Source organism: Neurospora tetrasperma, assembly GCF_000213175.1.
Source record: "Neurospora tetrasperma FGSC 2508 unplaced genomic scaffold NEUTE1scaffold_3, whole genome shotgun sequence".
Taxonomy (NCBI): Eukaryota; Fungi; Ascomycota; class Sordariomycetes; order Sordariales; family Sordariaceae; genus Neurospora; species Neurospora tetrasperma.
Genome location: NW_009799101.1, coordinates 2,849,197 through 2,865,698, shown reverse-complemented (window position 1 = coordinate 2,865,698; position 16,502 = coordinate 2,849,197). Strand labels below are relative to the sequence as shown.

Genomic DNA, 16,502 nt, shown 5'->3' with positions numbered 1-16,502 from the left:
TAGACCTCTTCCCTCTCACTGGACTTCAGCTTGCAAGTTGGACGATTTTGCGGACGAAGATAATGAATGATCCAAGGCGATGGATGGCCAAGCGTCGCGTTTAGTTGCCTTATGATGCAAATGCGTATCCACAGCCAGGTTTCTCCCATGCCTCTGCAAGTCTTTTCAGTTGAGAGAACTGTTCTTTTCATAGTAAAGCTCTTCGTCAATCCCGGTTTCGGAAGACATGTCCTTGCAGGAAGTGGCAAAAAGAAAAACCTATGCCTCTATGTCCGTGCCGCGCTTACCGCCCCCTGCTTTCTATCTCCGATGATATCGGTACTCTTCAGGCCGGTGAAACGGAAAAGTGTGTCCTTGCACTTCACTTGCTCCTTTGGCTTATGTTCTCGTGTCGACGACATCAAGCACCATATCCTGCTAGAAGAATACAACATGCAGGCTTGTGATACAATTCGTGTCAACGGGAAACAAAAGCTAAGGTCATGAACAGCAAAGAGGCTGAACGACAAGTAGTAAGGACCATAGAACTAGGTCGCTAAGTATAAGTGAAAACTAGAGCCATCTCCTACACCTTGAAGCTTGCGGCCCTGTTCTTGCTGAGGAAAATCAAATCGACCAGGAAAAGATGGTCCACGATGACTTGTTTCAAGTCACGCAAGCCTCTAGATCCAAGGCCAAAGACTAGATTTTACCAGGTCCAGGTTCAGGTTCAGGTCCAAGCCCGGTTGCGATGTAAGTCAAGGCCCAAGGCCAGGTCAAGTCAATGACCATCCGTGGTGGCTATAACACGAAATTCAACAGCCATGGCAGTTGTAAAAGGGGATTTGTGAAGATGCTCAACAAAACTTGCTGCTGTAGCTCAGCGGCACTCGCAGATGGTCGGTATAGCTCCAGATCAATTCCAGGGCCTTGCCGACTACAGGCCCTTCATTCGACGGTTGATGAACCACGAAGGTCGACCACCACCATGATGTTTCAAGATTTTACAAACAGGAAATTTGAAGAAGAATGCCAGCTTGGCCTAACCTGCGGCATCTCAGGGGCATTACCACTCGGTTGGACAGCGCCACCTGGCGCCGGGATAGCTTATCGATGACACGACCAAGGCCAACCAAAACCGTTAACACTTTAACCTGCCCGGGCCGCAGGCCCAACTTTGCAACGACGAGACGATGAAGCAAGAAGCTGACTGAAGCACGACAAAAGCATGTCAAGCAGTGTCAAGTAACCAAGCAGTGCCACGAAGCACAACTTGTAGCTTGTAAAGAGAAGAGGAGTAACATCAGGTGAGGTGATACAGAGCATTACTGGGTCAAGGCGGAGGCAAGGAGCTACTCAGTGACCATTGACCAAGTTTGAAGAGCAGTCATAGCAAGGTAAGCCGAGCCTCGGTGAAAACCAGCCGGTAACCGGATGAGATAATGCCCATTGCTTTCGGGAAAAGTAAATCGAAATGATAAGAAGGCACTGCGGAAAGATTGTTGGAGAGGCTCCGAAGAAAAAGTTGCTTTCTTTTGAGGGTGACGGCCTTTGTAAGTGTGCGTCATGGAAATAGGAGAATGAGGTTAGGTAGCGTACGGGTGCCGGACCCTAGGTAAAGCCCTGGACTCTGCCCCAGCTGCATCCGGTGCTATAAGCATTGTCAGCTTGTAGCGGTATTGGACATGCATACCTGTAGTGATCAAACTCCACGAAACCGAACCCAAGGGGGAACATCCGAGGGCTGTCAAAAAGATGCCTGGCCAACGGGTCCGCAACTAGTATCTTGGGGCACGGAGGAGGAGGTTGTAGGACTCACCTCTTGATGACCAAAAGGCCATTGCTATGACATCAAGCAAAGGGAAACAGAAGCAACGCGAAGAAACCCACAATGCAAAAGAGAGAACAACACAACCAGACGGAGAAGGGCAGAGGCAAGGAAGCAGAAAAAAAAAACTGACCAAATCAACATAGCTTTTCAGGATATCGCCGCCGTCTTTCGCCGCTGCCGCTGCCATATGAACAAGAAAACTCCAAGGCTATGCCGCCCATTGTGTGCACACTTCTCCACGGTTCTCCATCTTCAAGACAGAGGGAACTAACCCATCCCACCAGAACCCGCCCGCTCCCCTTCGCCGCCTCTTAGATACCACGGTTGAAAACAACCAAGCCATCCTGACCACCACGACCCTTGAACTCTCCCTCCAGCCTATCCGCCTCGATCTTCTGCATCTGGGGGAACGCCGCCAGCGCCAACGGCAACACGGCATAGCTGGTCACCAAGATCAGACCGAGGTTAATCGGGGTCGTGTACCTCGGGTTCCTCTTCAACCATTGGGTAGCCTGGAGCCTGACCAGCACAAGAGGGGGGATAACCATGATCGGGCTGCTGTTGAGCACTCTGCTGACGGCCGTCTCCGCCACGGCAATCGTCGCCGCCTTCTTGCTCTTACCCAGGCTCTCCACGTCTCCTTCGCCCTTGCCCTCCGCAACCAGCTTGGCCTTGTCGGCGGCCGACAGGACCGGGTACACGTCAATGCCCGTACGCATCTCCTCGCCGCGCATGAGGAAGACGTTGAGAGCACCGGCCGAGGCGACGGCGGCAAACGGAACCAGACGACTGAGAATCAAACGGGTCGAGGGCGCCAGCGACTTGAGGCGCGGGACAACGCTGTTGAGACCGACGGCCACGCCGCAGGAGGCGCCGACGGCAAGGAAGTAGGACTGGGCGATCTTGGACCAGCTGAGGGGCGAAGACTTGTTGGCGTTGGAGTAGTTGATGGCAACGTTGAGGGATTGGTTGGCTACTTGCCAGGCGATGGTGCCGCGGTTCTGGTTGTGGAAAAGAGTTAGCAAAAGGAAGATGTAGGGAGAAGGAGGTAGGGAAGGGGAAGTGTTTTCAACTTACACCAAGGCCAGGGGTCAACATGCCGGCTGTTACGACCAAGTTGGAAAGGACGAAGCAGGACATGCGGAAGGGGAGAAAGACCTTTTCTCCGGTATCTGTGTCATTTTTGTAAGCCTACGTGTCTTTTCCCCTCCTAATGACTTAGGTTACAGGTATGTCGACGCAGCGGTGCGCAACGGTATGCGTTCAGGAGTATGTCGGCGGATGAAGCATACCGGGATGGAGAGTAGAGTCGACGAGCTTCTTGGCCTGCCACAAGTCGGGCGTCATGGACTTGATCTGTCCCTGCTTGTAGGAGACGAGGAGCTGCTTGGCTTGCTCGAGACCGGCATTGCCAACGAGAAGCGTCCTGCGAATATGGCGCGCACGTTAGCAAAACATGCTTTGTCCCGTCCTGAATCCAGCCCTTCATTGCTCCAAAGTTTGCGCCAATAGGAGGTCGCAAATGCGTCATCTAAGCAGCATATACGGCCCCCTCTTCCGGTCCCTCCTCCCTCCCTCCTTGTAGTCCCATCCCCAGTTTAGTTGCGGTTATGCTCACCTCGGATCGGTAAGGCCAGCGGTATGCCTGACGCGGCCCCAGTAGGTGCTCAAGTCATACTGCGAGTCGGGAAGCGCGCGTGCGCCGGGCAGAGAGGCGGACATGGTGGTTTGTGTTCTGGGATGAGTTGGGGATGGTGTTTTGTCAAGGAGTGTTTAGTGGCGTGAATAGTGCGCTCTCTTTGCGACGAGAACAACACCTTTGTGTCTTGTCTGACGGGCGGGTTGACGGCGACGCTGTCGGAGAAGAACAAACAAACAGACAAACAAAACAAACTTGAAAACAAGAAAAGAGAAAAGTAGTAAAGAACGAAGACCGAAATGGAAATAAAAGCAAAGCGGTGTATGACTCCTGCTTGAAACAAACCATCGACTCTCCTTCGACAAGAGGGTTTTGTTATCTTTCCCCGGTCGCGGCAAAAATAAAGCGGATCCCGATCTCGGGGACGGCCAGGTATCCCGGTCTCGATTCAGGACCCCGGAACGGGACCCCAGATGATGTGCCGTATCACTGTCCCGCCTGCATTTTTGTACACTACAATGCATGTGTACTGGCTGACTGGGCGGACTACTGAGTAGTATGAGGAAATGACCTACACAAGACGAGAGACAGTCAGACGGGATTCTGGATCTGGCACCGTAAGTAGCCAATTCATGCCATTTCATGTCGTTTTGCCCCGAGGCCAGAAGTTGATGGGGGAAAAAAGACGAACACCGGCGGAGGAGGGGCTCTGAACCGGATTGCGGGGCGGGCAGATGTCGCAGCGCGGCGGCCAGACGCGGTCCAAAACTGAACCCAAGGGTTGCACGAGGGTTGCACGAGCCAAATGCCCTGATAGCGACAGGGTTGTAGTGTACATATGTAAATCGGGATTGGGCTCTTCTGATTGGCCGTGTTCCCCGGTCGATGATTCCTTGGATGGGCGTAACTGACGCCAGCGCCGTCATCAGTTTCCGCGATGCTGCTTCCACTCTTCTCCCTTCCGACCTCTTTCTTCCCTTGTTGCAAACGATAACTCGTGATTCCACATTTGTTTGATAGATGCTTGAACTTCCATCAGTGCCGTTGTAAGCTTCGTTTCCTCGAAGAATACGACTACACAAACCGTGAGACATTGAACCGATGTGAAGCAAAACACATCGACGAACCATCAACACTCTTAGGTTGCTTAGCCAGCCCAGATAGGAATCCCAGCACTTAGACTAAACACCAAAACAGACCATATCAAAGAACCCACACAATGGCTCCAACCGATGGCCGACCCGGCCAGCCCTTCGACTTCGGTGCCTTTCTCCTCCGCCATCTCCCATTCTCCTCATCGACGACCCCTCTCCAAGCCCTGACCTACCTCTTGGGCATCTGCCTCTTCAGCATTTCCTTCCTCGTCTTCCTCAACAGCAGCGTCTCCTTTGTCATCACCGACTTGATCGGCGTCAAGCATGGCGTCGGTGACATCGTCGGTACCCTCGGCTTCGTTGATGAAATTGTCGCCTTGATCGCCTGCCCTATCTGGGGTCTGGTGTCTGATCGTGTCGGGGTAAGACATGTTGCCGTCACTGGCTATGCAATTATTGGACTCTCGCTGCTAGTGTTTGTTCAGGCAACGAATGTATACCCGCAGTTGCTATTGGCGAGGATCCTCTTTGCTGTTGGAGCTACCGCTGCGTAAGTAATGTTCAGCACGGCGTTCCACGACAAAAGCTAATCATCATTGGTGACAAAGGGCGACCATGGTTACGGCAATCCTCCCTTCGTTGTCCGACGAGACTCAGGCGCAAACAGATGTTGTCGAGAACCCCCCTCTGAACCCAAGGCATAGCATAACACCGTCAGTGGCTTCTGAGGTTACCATTACCCCTGATCGGTTCCGCGATCACAGCACCTCCGAAGCTGGCTTCAGATTTGATGGCACCCAAGGGAAACCCGAAGGACGTGGGAAGCCGTCCGCGCTGGCTGGCTACGTAGGGCTCTTCACAGGGTGCGGTGCCCTCGTCGCTCTTTCGCTCTTCCTCCCTCTACCGGCACGGTTTGGACACATCGAAGGCGTCACTGTTGGTCAAGCCGTCCAGTACAGTTACTACGTCGTCGGCCTCGTCTCCTTCCTCGTCGCCATCTTCGTCTTCTTCGGTCTCCGCGGCATCAAGGGTGAAGAAGGCAAAGGATTCCGGACCCTCTTCGGACTCAAGCGCCGAACCGACGACCACTCAGCACCTTACTCCTCCAAACAAGTCTACCCCTACCTGCACCTCCTCCGCGACTCCATCCGGCTCGGCCTCACCGACTCCGACATCGCCCTCGGCTACCTAGGCGGCTTCGTTGCCCGCGCCTCCACCGTCGCAATCTCGCTCTTCATGCCCCTCTTCATCAACGCCTTCTTCATCCGCAACGGCTTCTGCCAAGGCTCGCCCAACGACCCTTCCCCAGAGCTGAAAAAGGAATGCCGCCAGGCTTACATCCTCTCCTCTATCCTCACGGGCGTCGCCCAACTAATGGGTCTCCTCTGCGCTCCTCTTTTTGGCTACCTCTCTAGCCGCAAGTTCACCAAGCAGAACAAAGTCAACTACCCTATTATCGTAGCTACCACCTTCGGCATCGCCGGCTACATTGCCTTCCCTCAACTTAAAAGCCCCGAGTATAAAGACAAGGATGGGCGGGGCGGCAGTCCTGTCGTCTTCTTCCTCGCTGCACTTATCGGCATTAGCCAAATCGGCGCCATTGTCTGCAGCTTGGGCTCGCTAGGACGAGGCGTGCTGAAGGTGGACGTAGTCAACGTGATCACGCATCCGCACCGCGTTGACAGGGACAGCGAAGTAGCTACTGTAACTGAACCGGCTGATGGCCGGAACGAGACGGCACCCCTTTTAGAAAATCCAGGAGCTTTGCCGGAGGATACGGTGTCGAGAGTAAGGCTGAAGGGGTCCGTGGCGGGAGTCTACTCGTGGTGCGGAGGCGCGGCCATCTTGTTATTGACGAAGGCGGGCGGGTACGGGTTCGATGTGTGGAGCACGGGGACGCCGTTCTATATGATGGCTGGGTTCAATGTAGTTTGGTTGGTGGTTAGTTTGGGGATTGATGCGGGAAGGTTTGGGTTTAAGAGGAAGAGGGGGGGAGTAGTGATCTATGGGCATCAGGTGCCGAGTGGCTTTTGAGTGTTTTGGTGGTTGTAAGGTTGTGTGATCCAGGTGGGCGAGGATAGGGGGAGGGTGGAAGTCGTTGATGATGGTTATGATGTATGCTTATTGCCGCGAATATGAATTATTTATGCGTAAGGAAATGTTAACTGTTGCATGACTGCCGTTGAAGCCGCGACCAAGTATGGCTACTATTCCAAAGACATGGTGATTCACTCTCTAGTTTCTACATCCAACTATCTTTCCCCATCTTCATATGAAACTAGCATCTCCCGAGAACCAAACCTTCCACTCTCCAAGTTCGCAAAACACATCCCTGGGGAAAAGAGGGAATAGACAAGGAGAAAGGTAATATAGTGTGACACGACGTGCGCCGCGGACTTTCACCGACCCAACTACCGGAATCTCAATCACTGCCTAGTCTATTCCAGGGAACTGAAGAACGACATTCCCGCCCTCGGTCGAATGCGTACCGAATAATCCCTTAATCGAGAAACTCGGGTTCTTCGGTTTTCAGGTACGCACCTGGCAGTACCTACAAGTAGGGTGGAAGGTGCAATGGGGCTTGAGGATTTTGGTGGGCTTTGCTGCAGTGGTATTCAACCAGTGGTCACGGTGAGAAACCGTTAGTTAGCCTGATCAACCAACCCACTCTCTTCCATTCTACCCATAACCGTGAGCAACGCTGGAAAACCAGTTGCAAGGGCTTGTTGTGCAAGTAAGTACTCTGTACGAGCTTGTAGGTAGGGTTTGTGCGCATACCACCGACATAGAGCATCATACACACAGATGCGCGCATGTAACTAGATGCAGAATGTCAGAGTTGAATTCAAGGATCTAGAATCATCCATCATGAGAAAGCAACAGGAAACTTCATCACTGGGTCTCTCGCAAATGGATTGTGTGTATCACCACTTACTTGGGTGATGTGCAAAGTCGGACTGAGTATAGAGTCCAAGCCTTCACAGATTCTGGCTTGTCTGAGATATGAAAGCCAGTATGAGTTCTCCGGCAGTGTCATGTCCTCGGAGCATGTGGATGATGGAGGGTATCTCGGGGCTGAGGTTGAGGATATACATACTCGGAGTGGGCGGGTAGGCTGGAGGTTTGTGGAATTGAAGGTAGATAGTGTTGTCATGGAAGAGGAAAGTACAGGTCATGTTACGTATAGTATGGCAGCTGTGATATGGATAAGCAAGCATGGGGTGGTGAGGGAGAGGGTGTTTTGTACAAGACAGAAAGGAACATAAAAGAGTGGTCTGTTTACCTGGACCTAGGTGATAGTGAAGGGGTGGTTAGTAAGAACCGCCGAGTTCGAAGCTTGAGATGGAAACGAAAGTGTCTACTACAAGTACTTGTGTGTCAATATCAAGGTCAGTGATTTCCATCTTATTATGTACCTATGGCGACCAGTCAGTTCAAGATCACGGTGCAGCAAGAACTTCACTTGTCCAGTGAGACATCAAAAAGTGCACTTAAACAGCCAACACAGTGTTGAATACAAGTCACGGATCAGTGTCAGCTTGTGCCTTTGCCAGAGGAATCCAAAACACTTGTTTTGATATTGCTGCCCTGTCTGATGCCTTTTGCCAGATGCCATATTGGGTGCTAATCCAAAACAAGCCTGTCTTATGTCCATTCTTACGACCTTGCCATGGTCGAGCTATGTCATAGTGCCACCTAGACTATAGCGTGTGTGTCTTTTTGCCCTCTAGATGGTTGCCATCCCATCCTTTGTCTGCGGTTTGAACCGGGTAAAAAGAGAAATGTATCCTAGGTATAACGTTCATGCAAGGAAGGAAAGGGGATAGATACGGGGAGGAACCAAGTCATACGAACGCGCGCAGTTTCAACTTTCGAGCTTGAACAGTTTTACTTTGTTCGATTCCGCGGTAAGTGGTGGACAGATAAGGAAAACCTCTTTCACGGTTCCGGTGTTCATGAAACCACTTTTCCGCTAAAGGTGAATGCAACCAAACAGACGAACACCGACCCCATGCTGGCTGCTTTTTTTATCCCAAACCGCCGCCATCCTGATTCTGACATTGCCGCCTCAAAGAGAAAATAAAGGGGAGGCCGTGTGACTGAATAGTCTGGCTTCGATGTATGGTCGTTATGCCGATATTGAAAGGCATTTAGTTGCCGAGGCTGGGGAAGGCAGACTCATCGTTGGGGTTGATGGGAGCAGCCTTGTTCTCGGTGCGGGGGGCACCGCCACGGGCAGCACCACGGGCAGCACCGCGGGGAGCGCCACGGCCACGGCCGGCATCGCCACGGGGACCACCACGGCCGCCGCGAGCACCACCACGAGCGGGACGCTCGGGCTCGACGAAACGCTGGTCGATCTCGAGGACCTGCTTGACCTTGCGCTCACGCTCGCGCTGCTTCTTGCCGGCGGAGCCAGCAATGAACTCCTCGGTCTCATCCTTCTTGAGGGGCTTGGCGTTGGCCCACTTCTTGTCCTCAACGACACCCTCGTTGGCCTTGCGGACCTTGAGGGCGGCCTCGGCCTCGAGAGCGGCCTTCTTCTCAGCGAGCTGGGCGAGGTACTCAGAGTAGGAGACGTGCTTCTCCTCCTCCTCCTCGGGGATAGCCTCAGCGGCGGCCTCACCCTCGGTGGTGGCCTCCTTCTGCTCAGTCTTGGCGATCTCCTCGGCGGCCTGCTCATCCTTCAGCTCGGCCTGGCCCTCGGTGGCGCCCCAGGAAAGGGCAGCCTGCTTCTCGGATCCGCTAGTCAGGGTGTTAGTGGACGGAGGTGCCTGTGGCTAGAAATTGCTTGACCGGAACATACGAGGGGATGGACTTAGAGTGGCGGTCATCCGAGGTGTTACGGGGGTGACGGCCACCGCGACCACCGCGGACGCGGGCGTTAGCGCCGCCGCGGGGACCACGAGCAGCACCCTCCTCAGTGGGCTTGCCACGGTTGCGGTCGCTGCCGGCGTTACGGTCGCGGAAAGCTGGGACCGAAGATGTCAGTTGAGAGGGTAGCCATGGTTAGCATGTTGGATGATCAACATACCGGCCTCGTTGCCGGTCAAGTTAGAGCGACGGCCAGAGCCCTGAGCGGGGGTCTTGCTGGGAGCGACGCCATCGGAGTTGCGCTTGGTGGTGTGGGTCGAGGTCTTCTCGACGATCTTAGCAGGGGCGGCGGGAGCGGTGTTATCCTCCACGTCGTTGCCTGGATGAAAACAATCGATCCGTCAGTATTGGTGGTTCCTTGGATTGCGGTTTTCAATGTTCCTCCTCGCCCTGCCAATTTCGAGTGTGCCGTCGCGTGGGTTTCGTATTTCACAGGAGGGTGGGCAACCAACCGAGCAGATCGAACAGGTTCTGTAGAGAAAAAAATCGCAATCAGTTAGTTTCTTGCTGTCTTGAGCGCTAGATTTTCGCGGTGGTGGCCGGCTGCTGCTCGCTGTGCGTCTGGATCCCCATTCTCAAGCCTCCCTCCTCTTTCGGATCCCAAATTGTCGCAAGGAGCCGGTGTTGGCGGACTCGCTCGAAAACAAAAATGAAGCTCTCAGTTTCATTTCACGGCGAGGTCCAACCACGGGTCATCCATATCCGCTGCACAGCACGCAGCTCTCGGCCGACCGTAAAACCGGCCACTTCGGAGATTGACGGGGAGAGAGATAAACACACCTTGGAAGCGACCGACATCTTTGCGCTTGACAGGACGTTGGCCTGACTCAATGCGCTTCTTCTAGACGGGGTTGGGTAGGGGGGGCGGACGACAGCGACAACGACGTCTGATGCTCGCTGTGGTGTCGTAAAAGATTTTGGCAAATCGCTCCCGGGCCACAGGGAGCTCGGACCAGGTTGTGGCAGTGGCACGGATCACAGAGACGCTCGTGCCCCGCCAACCTGCACCAAATCTCCCCTCCAAGGCCCTGCTCTGGCCCTCTTTGCCGCTGTTCCCCGCTTCCAACTTTGACTGCCGTTTTGGCTTTTTGGTGAAATTTCAGTGCGCCGCTGTTATTGGTGGTTAGGGCTACCACTTTGCACGCTGCCTGCCCTTTGTTACCAATGTGACGTGCGTATCGATCCGTACACGCCGTAACTTTGCCTGTTTGAGCTTTGCTACCAATCCGGCAAGTCTTGGCAGAGTGTTTGCAGTCGCGACGACAACCACTCACTAGACATCATCGTCACCAAGGTAAACAAACGACTGGAAACACATCCGTCACAAACACCTGACGGAAGCTACCGCTTTATATGCCAAGTTGACGCATTCCTGCCGAGGTGACAGCCTTCTATGAGATCGGACCTGCCTTAAGTAACCCCGGACTTCCTGTCAACGGACTTCATGCGAAGAAGGCACACATTGCCGTCGTGCTGTTAGACACCGGACGTCATGTCTTTCTCGGAGAGGAATTTCTTTGGTTGCTGTGTTTAACGCTTGCCAACAGGTGCTTGACCACGGCCACATTGGAGAGGGTCATCACGGGCCACTTGAGCAGTTTGATATGCAGCTTGGACCTTTCACCTTTTTTTCTCTTCAACTCCTACTTATATCTCACTTCTTTTCAAATATTCTCTGGAAAGTCTTTCATATGCCATGACATACAAAAGTGTCGGACGTTGTACAGATTTCGCGTGTCTGTTGAACCGCATCACCCTCAAGTCACAGCGACTCTGCATGCGTTTCCACAAGTGTGGTTCTGGATGGACTCACCCGTTGGTTTGCATTTGACGGTCATGGCAGAGAGTGGACGCTGTGGTGACGAAGCTCAAACAGCAACTATATTAGGACGAGTCCCATTCGGCAGTTGAAGCAGTTGCCAGTGGATGCTGAATTCTTGCATTGAGGATCCCCTGTTCAACGCACTTGTTTACTTCTCGTGGCCCTTCGAGGCGGAGATGGACATACACCTGCAAAATACATTACCTTTACCACATTCAGGGCAATGTCCTCGCTTCAAGAATGAGAGATAGTCATCAGCAAATGTCTTTTTGCTGTAGGTTAGTTAACCTGAAATATCTATATCAACTGATCCAGTTATTGTAGAGTTAACAAGTCACGGAGAGCCATTTCATTATGATCAATATGCAAGTCGACTTCCTTCTCTATCGCGTAGCTCTGCAATTTGTTTCTCTCTTCATCTTCGTTTTCACGATTTTACCGCATTTCTCGTCTCTTACTTTCCACCCAACATCGAGTCTTTCGTGTTAGTCATGGCATACTGTTTGAAGTCAACTTACAGGCGTTGTTTTAGAAAGCGTGTCTCTGTGTTTCTTGACAACTAAGAATGTCTCCACGGCGTTGCCAAAGAAAGTCAGGGCATGTACTGGATAAGAAGCATTATCTAGCCTGGTCACCATTGTTTGGCATGACAGATTTGCTTCATTTGAGCTGATGTGTAGTTCTCAGGCTATGCAAAGTCCACAACACTCTGAAACACCGGGGCAGCCACATGAGTCGTTGACGGTAGGAGTCGTCCTGGCCACAAAATCTGTATTGAGCAGTTTTGTCGATCATTCATGTATAGGTTTGAGCCACAGTATATACCTACTTTTGGATATTGGCAAGGGATGTTTGAGGAGGCTGCTATGAAGCACTTCTGACTTTGTACTTCTGTCAACTGTATCAAACACGCCAGCACATCATCTGTGAGCGAAAGCCACAGCTCAGGCTTTGGGTAATAGGAGAGAACCCGGTCGGTAGAAGTTGCAATCAAACCCATCTCATTAACATGTACCTCTCAGGTCTTGCTTGATACAAGTGTTAGTTCACGAGCAGACAAGAAGTCTATTATCAGGTAAATATGTATACAAAAGCCACTTGCCAACCGCTCAAACCGGCAAACATGGAGGCCTCGACAAACAAAACATAGAAGTAGGACACTTTGCGCCTACAAGCACTATGGCTACAACCTCAAAAAAATATCACACTGTATTGAGGCTGCAAGCTCTACGAAGCAGCAAAAGAAAGAAGAGCTTCGAGGACACTCCCATTTTCGACACCTCCGCCGACAACCAGCAGCTCACCAAGGTTCAAGGCACTCACTTGCAGTATGCACGCAACGTCCGTTGTGAGCGCAAGGTCAAGAATTGCGAGCTGAGCCCACATACTTGTCATGATAGAGGACTTCAAAGAAGATTTCGTCTGGGTGCCGCTCGGCTCTACATGGAGCTACACAAACGAAGTTCCCAAAGAGGAATCATTTAACTGGTCAGTAGAGTGTTGAGAGAGCTGTGCCCTACTTTGAGAGTCGTCCAACAGCAGGCAGCTTGTCATTTGGTGACGAGATCGACGGTTCCTTTTGGTGTGACTCATCCTGCATTCGGCTTGCCCTGCAATCCGTCCACCAGAATTCGAAATGAGTTCAACCAAGTCTGCCCGCCTTCGGGTACGATTCGACCTTCCAGAGCATTCCCCCAGCATCAGGGCCGATTGAACAAAGGTAGTAGGAGGTAGTAGTGATGAAAGCGTGAGGGTGGGCTTGTCACATTTGTGCGACAACCGGTCAGCGTGCCGAGTGACACCTCAGCGGCACGGCCAGGATGGCGACCCGAACCTTGTCGAAGCGGATGCATGGAAGGGTTCCCGCTGCGGCTCTACACTACTCTCGACACTGGACAGGCTGGAGGAACAGGAAAGTATGTACCATTCATGCTCATCCCGTTTCTTCTGGAAACGGTTCATGGTGCAGAATACAAATCCAGACGCTCAGCGGATAGAACCCAGCGTTGCTGAAGGGCAAGTCGATATGTCATGATGGCTGGGCTGACAGAAGTCCACTGGCTACACACGGCTATCATCGGCGCCTCCACCAAAAGTCACTATGCACACTTCCACAGGCAGCAGTGTTCCGGTGTGGAACTGAGGTTTCACTGGAATTAATTCAACAATGCGTATCCCAGACCACCGTTTGACTCCAGTTCCGTACCTAACCCGGGGATGATTCCTTCCGGACCGGTCATCACGCGGTAGACCAGTCCAGACTATGCAGTGACTTGTACGCGGAACTCGCAGGATCTTCTTACACTACAAATGGGACACAGTTGAGGGGCAACATGCTGGTCGTGAATGGAGTATCTATGTGTCATGGTTTACCTCGTGAGCTACATGACCAGACGGAACCATCCTACCTTTTGAAGACGCCCGATATGTCACATCTTCTTTCGGCACGTGGAGCCAGCGTGGCGTCCATCTACATTGTCCGAGATATTGACTGAGGGTGATTTTGAACACCACTAAAGGGAAATCCTGGAGATCGTGTACTGGATACCTTGAGCTCAGCAATGTATCATCTCCCAACCAGCAGTTTTCAGGCGGGAGTGACTTCAGGGAAACCAAACCACATAGGCTCACCATCATCTCAGGATCATGAGCTTGACATCAGCAGAGATGTACTGCTGATCGAAAGGAAACAACTGTGTAGGGCCACATGCAACCTTCGGCCTGTTGAGACGCAACGTTATGTCTCCATAGGTCCGAACTCAGAACCATAGCCGGTTAATAATGGATCAGCATTACTGCACACCTGGACTTGTTATTGATAGAATGTTAGTTGTAGGGCTAGACACCGTCTAGATTTTACTCAAGTCGAGAGAAGGACTGGTAGATGCATGTGTCCTGATAACAACCATGATACTCGACAACTGCTAGACTTCAATGGCCTTCTTATAGGTTCCTCCTCGTTGTCCTAATGTCTTTGCTTTCTAACTTCGTGTGTTGGATCGTGCTATAACAAAGACGGGACCTATATTGATCCCACATATATGACATGGTAGTGTTTCTTATTATCTAAATATTACGTATTCATAAAAGCCTCCAAAGGCTTCTTGCATGGAAAACTGGCAATGACGTTCCAATATAGCATTCAAATGTGAGGACATAGATGATGGATGTGGAAGGAAAGTATCAGCGATTGATGCACGACGAAGGTCTATCGGTAATAACGCCACGTTTTATATAGTTCGAAATTCAAATTGATCTTGCGGGACACTTCTTCTGTGTATTTGCTACATCATGCCAGAAAATCGAATAATACCATGACGGGTTTACTTCGACCAAGCTATGTTGAAGCCGTCAAGCATCCTCCCAACCGAGGAAAGGTGTTTACAGAACTGTCTGTTCCCTTGGACATTCTCGTTATGCTCAGATTCGCTTCGCTTTGGGACCTTCCATGTCTCCAGATATCTCTGACAACCAACAGAACAGTCTTCGAACACACTCGCCTGGAATTTCCAATACCCTCGTTCCCGTTGTTTACTTTCACTCCCAACTCCCATTCATTAATTCGGCGATTCCCATCCACTTTTAGAGGTAATCTCACATCATCACATGTCATCCATCCACCATGCCGTGTCCTCCTCCCAAAGCTCCTCTACCCAACCTTGGTACCAAGCTCACTGAGCCTTCATCAGCTCCTCCCATTTACATTGATATCTCCATGGCCCCTCGCGGTCTCGGCGCCCCTCCGACGCCCCTCCATCCCGGTATTTTTCACATCCCAACCGGCGGTCATCTTGTTCCCCCCTCCCCACACCGTTCCCCCGTTCTCCATCAGCCCCCGTTCCCGTCTCCGTAGTGTATGTAGGTCCTCAGCCCCGGTCGTCCACCGGGGCACCCAGTTCTCCACAAATCAACCGGACCGCGGACCTACCTCGCTTTTGTTAGAAAATCTCCACTCTCTTGTCCTCCTCCTCCGCCAGTCAGTCAGTCAGTCAGTGTCCACATGCCGCAAAAAGTTTTTGGTGGGCAGTGGCACTGCGGGCTCCCAAACAGTGGAGAAGAAAAGTTTGGTGGAGAGATACACTAGTGTAGATGAGAGGGACGACAAGACAAGACAAGAACCTGAAGATCTTGCGGACTAGAATAGCGGATCCCTACCTACGCAGTAAATGCAGTGCCGTTCTTCGGTTGTTATCACCGAACATGGAAGGCTACTGTACCTTGAAAATAAGCGGTGTTTTTCCACACCGTGTTCGTTTTTTTTTTTTTTGTTCTCAGTGACATTTCCATCTCCTGCCTGCGGTCTGCGGGAAAGTTCTCACACTAAATCTAGCACTATAGCCGGCTTTATTCCCGGACGAGGTTTCCTTGACTTTCTCTACCGATCTCTCTCTTTTTCTTTCCTTTTTTTTCTGTTTTTTTGTCTTGAGGGACCGACTTCGCTGCGGAGAGGATGAGCTTTGTGAGTGAGATGGAGTTGGGGGAGGGACTGGTGTGGGAAAAATGCGGGAAACCTTCGATCGTAAAGGGGGGCATTTAGTTCCTTAATCCCCATTAACCATCATACACTACACCAGTAACAGAGTATACCTGGAGGGAAGTAGGTACCAAGGTAAAAGCCAAGAACAAATCAATCGACTAACTCCAAGTCCAGGGCATCACGCACAACAGAAAGGCGGCCCAAATTCCTCAAACTTCAAGTTCTCAACTTCCAAGTCCATCGCAGGGGAACCACAAATTCCATCCTTTCTATTTTGACTCATCCCAAACTGAAGCAACCCGAAAAGAAAACATCGCCAGGCACGACAGAAGAACTATGTAGATCTAGATTCACCGCCAAGCCGCTTGGCCCTTTTCTTGATCTTTTCTCACGCGGTCTCACACCATCCCAACCCATCATCGCTATCTGCAGTACCTAGCTGTTGTCGATCTGCGCCATGTGTCGTCGTGTCGGGTTTACACTACACTACACTAGTACTGACTGTTACCGGTCCGTTTACACCATGCAAATGGAGTACCGGCCCGTATCTAGAGGCGGAGTTGGATGTGGAGCGTCCTTCCGATGACAAAGCCGTCGGTCACGCGTCTCCGCTGCCCCTGGCTACGGCCTTGCGGGTTAGGTAAATTTGTCACGCAAATCGTTCGGCGTTGTCCTGTAAAGAATTGAGCTTGTCTGTCTTTTGGATTCGATTTAACTTTTGGTTAGTAGTATTTCCTGATGATCCTGTCTGTTATTTACATCAGGTAGACGGTTCATGATAATGT

At 51.7% G+C, this 16,502-nt stretch overlaps 4 protein-coding genes across 4 annotated transcripts; 2 read left to right on the top strand and 2 right to left on the bottom strand.

Annotated features, from left to right (window-relative positions):
* Window positions 1–1,935: 1,935 nt before the first annotated feature.
* On the bottom strand, window positions 1,936–3,532 carry NEUTE1DRAFT_63298 (uncharacterized protein; the record flags this gene model as incomplete). The annotated part of the gene is made up of 4 exons (XM_009852703.1): window positions 1,936–2,811; window positions 2,888–2,982; window positions 3,103–3,236; window positions 3,429–3,532. The coding sequence occupies 4 exons, from the start codon at window positions 3,530–3,532 to the stop codon at window positions 2,122–2,124; spliced, it is 1,023 nt and encodes a 340-aa protein (XP_009851005.1).
* Window positions 3,533–4,668: 1,136 nt separating this feature from the next.
* Window positions 4,669–6,694, top strand: NEUTE1DRAFT_81975 (uncharacterized protein; the record flags this gene model as incomplete). The annotated part of the gene is made up of 2 exons (XM_009852702.1): window positions 4,669–5,093; window positions 5,152–6,694. The coding sequence occupies 2 exons, from the start codon at window positions 4,669–4,671 to the stop codon at window positions 6,575–6,577; spliced, it is 1,851 nt and encodes a 616-aa protein (XP_009851004.1).
* A 1,328-nt stretch (window positions 6,695–8,022) lies between these two features.
* On the bottom strand, window positions 8,023–10,295 carry NEUTE1DRAFT_116995 (uncharacterized protein; the record flags this gene model as incomplete). Its single annotated transcript, XM_009852701.1, has 5 exons — window positions 8,023–9,289; window positions 9,351–9,516; window positions 9,579–9,737; window positions 9,871–9,889; window positions 10,199–10,295. 5 exons carry the CDS (start codon window positions 10,214–10,216, stop codon window positions 8,695–8,697), a joined length of 957 nt encoding a protein of 318 aa, XP_009851003.1.
* Window positions 10,296–13,060: 2,765 nt separating this feature from the next.
* NEUTE1DRAFT_100807 (uncharacterized protein) lies at window positions 13,061–13,735 on the top strand (the record flags this gene model as incomplete). Its single annotated transcript, XM_009852700.1, has 2 exons — window positions 13,061–13,156; window positions 13,562–13,735. The coding sequence occupies 2 exons, from the start codon at window positions 13,061–13,063 to the stop codon at window positions 13,733–13,735; spliced, it is 270 nt and encodes an 89-aa protein (XP_009851002.1).
* Between the last annotated feature and the right edge of the window lie 2,767 nt (window positions 13,736–16,502).